The sequence below is a fragment of the Fukomys damarensis genome, unplaced genomic scaffold (assembly GCF_012274545.1).
Source record: "Fukomys damarensis isolate Sample0158 unplaced genomic scaffold, DMR_v1.0_HiC HiC_scaffold_30, whole genome shotgun sequence".
NCBI lineage: Eukaryota > Metazoa > Chordata > Mammalia > Rodentia > Bathyergidae > Fukomys > Fukomys damarensis.
Genome location: NW_022900942.1, coordinates 4,430,844 through 4,439,620, shown reverse-complemented (window position 1 = coordinate 4,439,620; position 8,777 = coordinate 4,430,844). Strand labels below are relative to the sequence as shown.

The following is an 8,777-nucleotide window of genomic DNA, read 5'->3' as shown; positions in this document are numbered from 1 at the left end:
CCCCCGATCCGCTGGAGGATTCGGAGGAGGGCAGCGATTTGGGTTTGGACCCTATTTTCAAAGTCCTGCTCTCCTGGCCCCCCAGCGACGTAGCCTTCCCGCCTCCTTTACAGAACCCACGGGCTTGTGGCTTCCCCGAAAGCCCCTTAGTTGGGAGGTTCTGGGCCCGGGCCGCCACTTCCATTGAATGGAAGGGTCCTCTCCTGATGGGGCCAGGTCGACCCCCATACAGGCTGTGTCTCCCCTATCAGACCCAGAGCCCGCGGGTGTCTCCCCGGTCGGTGGGGAGTCCTGGCTGGGGGTAGGGTTCGGAATCTCCTGGTAGGGCAGCAGCTGGGGCAAGACTGTTTCCTTGGACAGGAGTCGAACCTGCCCCGCGAGGCCAGCAGCCCTGTGAGGGCAGGACTGAGCCTCCCCCAACACACTGGGACCTACGGTGTAGTCTCTGCGCTCAGCCTGGAGCTCCGTGGGCAGGGCCAAGCCCCGCCCTCGGCCTGGGAGCTGGCTGAACAGGGATTAAGTCTCTCCTATCAGTCAGGGAACCCCGACAGGATGGTGTCCTCATCAGACTGGGATGTTCCTGAGGGCAGGCAGCCCTGTCGCCTCAGTCAGAGATCCCTCAGGACAGGACTGTTACCCTTCAGATCTAGGGTAGGGCAGACTCCCCTGTTTGCCTGGATATTGAGATCTAGGTGGCTCTGATAGGCTAGGGTGTCCCGTCAGGGGAGGTCACTCTGTGGTGGCATTTTGGGGATGTAGGAGTCTGTTGGAAGGTGGAATTTAACTGAAAAGAGGTTATCAGGCAGGTATTCAGTCACTGGCTGGGAGCACAGTAGGGTCCCGGCTAAGAGCAGACTTACCCCAAGGTATCCCCATGTAGGCTGGGGCTTAGGAACAGGTGAGAAATGGCCCTCATCCCAGCCTCCTTTGGGTAGAGGACATTCACAGTCTAGTGGCCCATGGCAGCTTTCAGGAAGAGACTCAGGTGGCCCAGTATGGGCCAGGGTGACTGAGGCGCCATCCCGAGGAAAGTGACTCTGAGCTTGGCCTGGAGGGAACCTGAGGCTGCAGTGTGTGGGTTCCTGGTGGAGGGAGTCTACCTGGACTCCATGTCTCCTGCCTGACCCACTTGTTCCCCTGCCATAGCTGGGGCCAGTGGGACCTTGAAGGTGGGCAGAGAGCTGGCTTATGTGCTGGGCTGGCTGCCTGGTATGTGCTCCTGTCCCTCTCTGTATGATGAGGAGCTTGGGGCTGCAGGTGGCCGCCCAGGATGATTGCCTGAGGAGCCCAGCCACCCTTTCCTAGATCAGTGGGCAGCTCTCGCCTCGCCTCTTCCGGAAGCTGCCACCGAGGGTCTGTGTGTCACTCAAGAACATCGTGGATGAGGATTTCCTCTATGCAGGGTAAGGCCAAGGCAGGGCACCTGTTGGGGGCGGGGGGCTCGGGCTTGCCCTGACCTGGCCCTTCTCTTGAGTCCTACAGGCACATCTTCCTGGGTTTTTCCAAGTGTGGCCGCTATGTGCTGTCCTACACCAGCAGCAGCGGAGACGATGACTTCTCCTTCTACATCTATCACCTCTACTGGTGGGAGTTCAACGTACACAGCAAGCTGAAGCTGGTAGGGCCAGGCCCTTCCGAGGTTCCTTGTGGGACCAAGCAGGCCACAGCAGCCCGCTGCAAGCCTCACACTTGGGTGGAATATCCTAGGGTGTTAAATTGAACCATAGGAAGTTGCCAGATAGGTGCCTATCTAGTTCCAGATGGATAAATAGTAGCAATTTCATTAGATTCAACTTGGCATTGAAAACCTGTGCTCTCTGGGAGGCGGGGGCAGGAGGATGGCAAGTTTTAACTCAGTTTGGGCAAATTAGTGACTTAGTAAGACCTGGTATCTAAATAAGATAGAAGAAAGGACTGAAGGTGGAACTCAGTGTGAAGTCCCTGGGTTCAACCCCAAGTACTGCCCAGAAAGAAAAAGTCTGTGATACCGTTTTTGGGGTTAAGCAGCAGACAGCTCTGTGAGAACCACACAGGTTACTGCCCTGGCTTTAGCCTTGACCCTTGACCTCTCACCCCACCTCAGCTGTTACCTCTGTTCACACTGGAGCACAGCAGTTCAGGGTTCCATCCATGGGAGTGGGGCTTAGGGCCAGCATGTCCGACCAGGGCCCCTCCACCTGCAGGGCTCCCATTGGCTTTGCCGTGTCTGCGCTGGTCTCCATTTCCCACTCGGAGGGATGCTGCCTGCCTGTGCTGAGGGAAGGCCTCAGGGTGCTCTGCAGGCTTGGGTCCCTCCTGACCCCTGATACTGACCCCCTGAATGGGCTGCTTAGGTCCGGCAGGTGCGGCTCTTCCAGGACGAGGAGATCTACAGCGACCTGTACCTAACTGTGTGTGAGTGGCCCAGCGATGCCTCCAAGGTCATCGTCTTTGGCTTCAAGTGAGACAGGGGACTGGAGGGCAGGGGAGGTGCGGAAGGGAGCTGGACAGGCCAGTGGTGGCTGAGTGGGCTGTACTGGCCCCCAGCACCCGCTCGCCCAACGGCACGCTCATGAACATGATGATGATGAGCGATGAGAACCACCGCGACATCTACATCAGCACTGTGGCCGTGCCACCATCTGGCCGTTGTGCTGCCTGCCAGGACGCCAGCAGGGCGCACCCAGGGGACCCAGGCGCACAGTGCCTGCGACACGGCTTCATGCTGCACACCAAGTACCAGGTGGTCTACCCGTTCCCCACCTTCCAGCCCGCCTTCCAGCTCAAGAAAGACCAGGTGGTGCTGCTGAACACCAGCTACTCCCTGGTGGCCTGTGCCGTCTCCGTGCACGCAGCAGGTAGGCCTGGCCCACGCCTGACCCTTGGAGACACTGTCCCCTGGCTGTGGGTCCCCCAAGACATCCAGTGGGCACTGCAAGGGGCTCACGAGACCCAGGAACTCAGATTCTGATTTCATGTCATCGTAGTTACTTTTAGTTTATGTGGCTGGCAGCTACCTGGCTGGAAGGGCAGAGTAATACTGTCCCTTAAGTCCATTTCCCATTTATTTAGAAAAAAACAGTGCAGCTCACTGCCAGTGTGCATTTAATTTTCAGTGACTAAAAAGTTGTGTGTATTAAAAATTATATTGTAAATGGAAATGTTACTACTAGAAACAGAATGCTATAAACAGAACAGTGCCTTTTGTTTCCAAAGACTATCGATATATTGGAGCAACGTGAAAATGATAATAAAAGTGAGATATTTCGTGGCAAATTTTGGGGATAAAGTTTGGACTAATCCACAGGTTATCTCAGGGTGAACAAACACTGCACCTGAAAACACCATGAGAGAGTTTTCAGGGCAAACAGGAAATGGGTTAGAGATGCAAGCTTTGCACAATGGTGCACACCTGTAACCCCAGCACTCTGGGAGGCTGAGGCAGGAGGATGGCAAGTTCAAGCCCCAGTTACCTAGGGGGTAACTTGGTTAGACCCTGTCTCAAAATAAAATATACAGCCGGGCGTGGTGGCACACGGCTATAATCCCAGCACTCCGGAGGCTGAGTTAGGAGGATTGTTGTGAGTTCAAGACCAGCCTGGGCTACATAGTGAGTTCCAGGTCAGTCTCGACTACATAGTGAGACCCTGTCTCAAAAAAAACAAAAAAACAAAGGGGCTGGAGATAAGATATAGCTCGGTCAAAGGCCCTGGGTTCAATTCCCCAGTACCGCAGAAAAAAAGACGGACAGATGGAGGCTGGGGTACAGCTCAGTGGCAGCACACTTGCTCAGCATGTGTGAAGCTCGGATTTATCCCCAGCACTGAAGAAAGGAAGGAAGACGAGGGGAAGGAAGGAAGGAAAGAAAGCAAGGAAGAAAGAAAAGCTAATGTAGTAGACATGGCTCGTGTTCTGAGAGTCCATTGTGGGCTGATGGTACTGAGCAGCCGCCCTCACGCCTGCTGGGCCACACATGGTGGACACTGCCGCATAAGTAACCCTTGTTGAGGAAGTGACGTTTGCATTGAGTGGCTGTCTCAGGAACCGTAAATGGACACACTGCTAGTATTTGCCTCTGGTATCTGAGCGATGCCAGTGAAAGCCACAGGATGTTCTTGGACAGAGAGACATGTGAAGAGCCAGGTGGATGCCTCTGGCTGGGGTGGGGCCCTGGGGCTGTGTGGCCATAGTGGCTGACTGTGAGCAGCAGCTCTGTCCTGCACCTGGGCTCTTTTCTGGGAGCTTCCCGCTGAGTCTCAGCCAAGGAAGGAGACTTGGGGCCACCTGGCATCCTTCCCTGGGGACTGGGGAGGTAGGAGGTGGACAGGGTATCCTGTTGGTCACCAGTGGGAGTCCCACAGGGCACACCACAGAGCGAGTGGCAGATCCGTAACTAGACACAGCCTCATAGATGTTAAATGTACATTTCAGTTTTGTAAGAATTTGGCCACATCAAAACATCCTTTTCTTTCTTTTTTTGGTGGTACTGGGGATTGAATCCAGGGCCTTCATATTGAGCTACACCTGCAGGCCTTTCTTACTTTCTGCTTTGAGACAGGATCTCACTGAGTTGGTTAAGTTCCCTGCTCTGGCCTTGAACTTGCAGTCCTCCTGTCTCAGCCTCCCAAGTAGTTGGGATTACAAGTGTGTACTGCTGTATCCAGCAAAATCTGTTCATGTAAGTTCCCATTGAGATGGTTGCTCCTGGGGAAGGAAGGGTGAAGGGCAGGGCCAGTTTGTGTAACTGAGCCTGAAAACAAGCCCCTTTGTGCCAGGCCTCAGTAGGAAGAGGCCCTGCCCTCAAGGCTGTGGTTCCTGTCAGGAAAGCCTGTCAGATGATTGAGCTCCAGGTCCGGACAAGGGTAGTCCTGGTCACTGATGTTTAACTCTCGCCCCCGGGGACTACTCTTCACAGAGGGCTGCTTCTTCCTCAGCCCTCTCCGCCCTTGTCCCTTGCTGCCTGCACAGTTCCAACGTGGTGATGGGCAGGAGGTCGCATCATATGACCTGGTGGTGTGACTCAGTGAAGTGGTCAGGTTTCCTCCTGAGCCTCAGACACAGGCCCCTCTCAGGCTGCTATGGTGGGTGCGGGGGGGTCCTTCTCAGGGGCCTGCTCCCTGGACAGGTGGAGAGTTAGAGGCCCTGGGTTGGCACAACACTGGCTAGGTGGTAAATGCTCCAGTTTACTTATGTGGCTTTTATCCTTTCTGATGCCGGGTGTGGTGGCTCATGCCTGTAATCCCAGCACTCAGGGGGCTGAGGCAGGAGAATCTCTGAGTTTGAGACCAGCCTGGGCTACGTAGTGAGTTCCAGGTCAGTCTCATCTATGCAGTGAGACCCTGTCTCAAAAAAACAACAACAAAAAAAACAATTCCTTTCTGCCACTGGACAGCTGCCCAAGGGCGGTGTCTTGGGAAGTCTCCTCCATGCCTCTGTCCTCACTGTGGTACACAGCAAATGCACAAGGATGAGCTTTGAGTCGGGTGTGACAGCACACACCTTTTATCCCAGCATTCTGGTAGGCTGAAGCAGGAGGATCTCAAGTTCCAGCCTTGTCTGGGCAATTTAGTGACTTTACCTAGTGAGACCCATCTAAAAAAAGGGGGGTGGGGTAGGCTGGGGATGTAGCTTGGGTGTGAAGGTCCTGGGTTCAATCTCCAGAACAAAAAAGAAAAAAAATGGTTGTATAAATGTGTCTGTGCCTATTATGGATGTGTGTGTGTGTGTGTGTGTGTGTGTTGCCCTCCCATCCAGTGCTTTGCACAGACAGATCTCAGGGTCTGCGAGTCTAGGAAGGTCTCCTTGAGGTGATTGCTAGGCCTCCGTGGGAGCGGTGATGCAGGTCAGAAGAGCCTTCTGCACTGAAGCCCGGTATTGTCTCTGTCCCTCCTGTTGCAGGTGACAGTGGCTTCTGTCAGATTCTGTATGACCACACAGCCTCTCCATCGCCCCCACCCAGCCCCCCGGGGCCCTGTAGCCCTGAGACACCCCCTACCCTCCCCAACCTCTGCCCCGAGGTGGCCCCAGCCCGTTCCTCTGGGGCCTCTGAGCCCTCACCTGCCATCGCCAGAGCCAAGGAATTCGTGGCTGACATCTTCCGCAGAGCCAAGGAGGCCAAGGGCGGGACTGCTGAGGACACCCGGCCGCCCCCCTGCCCTGGGCCCTCAGGCAGCCGGTGCCGGCTGTCCTCAGAGGTCCCAGGCCTCTGTGGTGAGGCGGCGCCCAGGGACAGTCCTGCCATGACACCTGCCCTGGAGCCTGGCTATGTCAACTACACCAAGCTGTACTATGTGCTGGAGTCCAGCGAGGGGACGGAGCCTGAGGATGGTGAGTGAGCGAGCAGGTCCTGGAGCTGGGCTGCTAAGAGGACCTAGGGTCCCCACCTCCCCCACACCCCACCCTCTGCCTCCCCAGAGTTTGAGGACGACAAGATCTCCCTGCCCTTCGTGGTAACTGACCTCCGCGGCCGCAACCTTCGTCCCATGCGGGAGCAAACTGCTGTGCAGGTATGTGGGGTGCTGGGAGGGCAAGGGTGTTGGGCCTGTGGTGGCGGTGGCGGCACTGTTGTCCCTGCTGTCTGCTTTGCCCAGAGCCAGTACCTGACGGTGGAGCAGCTCACACTGGACTTTGAGTACGTCATCAACGAGGTCATTCGCCATGATGCCACCTGGGGCCACCAGTTCTGCTCTTTTAGTGACTACGACATCGTCATTCTGGAGGTGAGGAGGTTGGGTGGGCAGAGCTGTCAGAGTTGGGGGTCACCCTCCCGAGTTGGGGGTCACCCTCCCGAGCTGGGGGTCACCCTCCGCAGCTGTTCTCGTGCATACCCAGGTTTGCCCAGAGACCAACCAAGTCCTCATCAACATCGGCCTGCTGCTCCTGGCCTTCCCGTCCCCCACAGAGGAGGGCCAGCTCCGGTGAGTGGGTGGGTACCCTCTGTGACAGACCCCTCCATCGGTGGACCTGCTGGCGTCTCCCTTGACGTGTCCCTCCCACCCCTGCTGCAGACCAAAGACCTATCACACCAGCCTCAAGGTGGCGTGGGACCTCAACACGGGCATCTTTGAGACAGTCAGCGTGGGTGACCTCACCGAGGTCAAGGGGCAGACAAGGTGAGGCAGGTGGGGCAGGGATGGGGGGCAGCAGGGGCAGCAGAGCCACTCACTGCCAGCCCCCGCAGTGGCAGTGTCTGGAGCTCGTACCGAAAGGGCTGTGTGGACATGGTCATGAAGTGGCTGGTGCCTGAGAGCAGTGGCCGCTATGTCAACAGGATGACCAACGAGTCACTGCACAAAGGTAGGGCTTGGGAACCTGGCAGGGTGAGGGGCTCCAGAGCCAGGAGATATTCCTGGAGGCTGAGGTAGAGGCTGTCAAGGCGCCCCTTCTCAAACTGCCTGTCCCTTGATCCTTCGTGGCTGGTGAGGCAGTGGCTCATGGCCGGGCCTTCACACAGGGTGCTCGCTGAAGGTGCTGGCGGACAGTGAGCGGTACACGTGGATCGTGCTGTGAGGGCCCAGCCGCCCGGACACTGATGCCAACTACCTCCGCAGCTGGAGCTGGCCGCCCCCGTGTTGGCCTCTGCCCGACTGGTGGCCCGAGACGATGGCAGTAGTGTTGGGCTGCAGGAAGGGCTGGGTGGCCAGCCCAGCAGCCGGAGAGTCTGGACGCTTTTTTATTTATGCCTATTTAAGATGCGAAGGGGCAGAGGGGGAGCCCTGCCCCCCACCCTGGAGTGCCCCTTTCCTGGGCGCTGGTGCCAGTGGGACCCGCGGGGAGATGAATAGTCCTGGCCTCCTGAGCCCTGCCCACCCAGCCTCACCATGCCACAGGTGGGGGACCCATGGACGCCCCACTTTGTCCCTCTTCATGTAATAAATGCTTTATTTCCGAACCTGCCTGAGGTCCCATCATTGTGGCACAGGGCCAGAGACTGCACCGAGTCTGTTGAAACAGCAATAGACAATTATCACAGCGGAATTTATTGTTTTAAGAAAGACTACAAAAAGGTAGAAAACAGCTCGGCACACTAAACTACCACACGCGTGGACACTTTCACCGCTGGGAGAGGGAGGCCCCATGGGTACTGGGGGAGTGGGCAGGGCCACCCCAAAAGCTGCAACACGCAGAGCACACAAAATAGTGATTTTTATACAATAGGTTAGATTTTCCTATTTTTTTGTTTTTTTTCTTTTTTCTTTTGCCATAAACATCTATCTCACAGGTTGAAAACACTGAGAAAACTGGAACAGATAAGGCCATGATGGTTGGAAAAAAACCCAACAAGTTACCGACTCCGCTCAGGCGGCTCACAAATCGCACAATAGTCAGGGGTCCACGGATGGGCAGGAGAGTCGCCGGCCCAGCTCCTCTAAGCCAGGCGGGGCGCTTCCACCCCACAGCCCCACTTCTTTGGACTGGGAGGCCAAGGCCGGCCGTCCTCTCTCAGGTTGCGGGGCGAGGGAGGGAGGGCTCAGCTCTGGAGAAGACGCGACGCCCACAGCTTTAATTGCACTTATACCAAGGGGGAGAAGCAGTGGGGTGCTAGGGAGGGGTCCCGGGCTGTGCCCCTGCGCCGCCTGCCGGTGTGGGGAGCCCGCGCAGCTGTGCAAAGCCCGCAGCGAGCAGAATAAGTTAACGTTCTGTGGGGAGGAGCCTGCCTACAGCCCAGAGCTGGCAGGGCGACCTGGGGGCGGGCCGGAGGCTGCCTGGGCACCGGGGTTTCTTAAGGCACGTGGATCGGGTCAGTCTGCAGCGGCGTCGCCCCGGGCCCCGTGATTGTGCCGCCCGATGGCACGGGC

At 56.9% G+C, this 8,777-nt stretch overlaps 1 protein-coding gene across 2 annotated transcripts in view; it reads left to right on the top strand.

Moving 5' to 3' along the window:
- The window catches only part of Dcaf15 (DDB1 and CUL4 associated factor 15), an 8,206-nt gene extending 407 nt beyond the window's left edge, over positions 1 to 7,799 (top strand). Inside the window, exons 2-12 of one of the 2 annotated variants that reach the window (XM_010613421.3) lie at positions 1,306 to 1,403; positions 1,483 to 1,618; positions 2,334 to 2,440; positions 2,527 to 2,837; positions 5,878 to 6,306; positions 6,394 to 6,485; positions 6,570 to 6,698; positions 6,811 to 6,896; positions 6,987 to 7,091; positions 7,160 to 7,275; positions 7,433 to 7,799. In XM_010613421.3, coding sequence (XP_010611723.1) covers positions 1,306 to 1,403; positions 1,483 to 1,618; positions 2,334 to 2,440; positions 2,527 to 2,837; positions 5,878 to 6,306; positions 6,394 to 6,485; positions 6,570 to 6,698; positions 6,811 to 6,896; positions 6,987 to 7,091; positions 7,160 to 7,275; positions 7,433 to 7,488 — 1,665 coding nt within the window. In that variant the 3' untranslated portion in view covers positions 7,489 to 7,799. Of the gene's footprint in view, positions 1 to 1,305; positions 1,404 to 1,482; positions 1,619 to 2,333; positions 2,441 to 2,526; positions 2,838 to 5,877; positions 6,307 to 6,393; positions 6,486 to 6,569; positions 6,699 to 6,810; positions 6,897 to 6,986; positions 7,092 to 7,159; positions 7,276 to 7,406 lie in introns of both variants that reach the window. The other variant, XM_010613422.3, reaches the window with a different exon arrangement.
- The last annotated feature ends 978 nt before the right edge of the window (positions 7,800 to 8,777 follow it).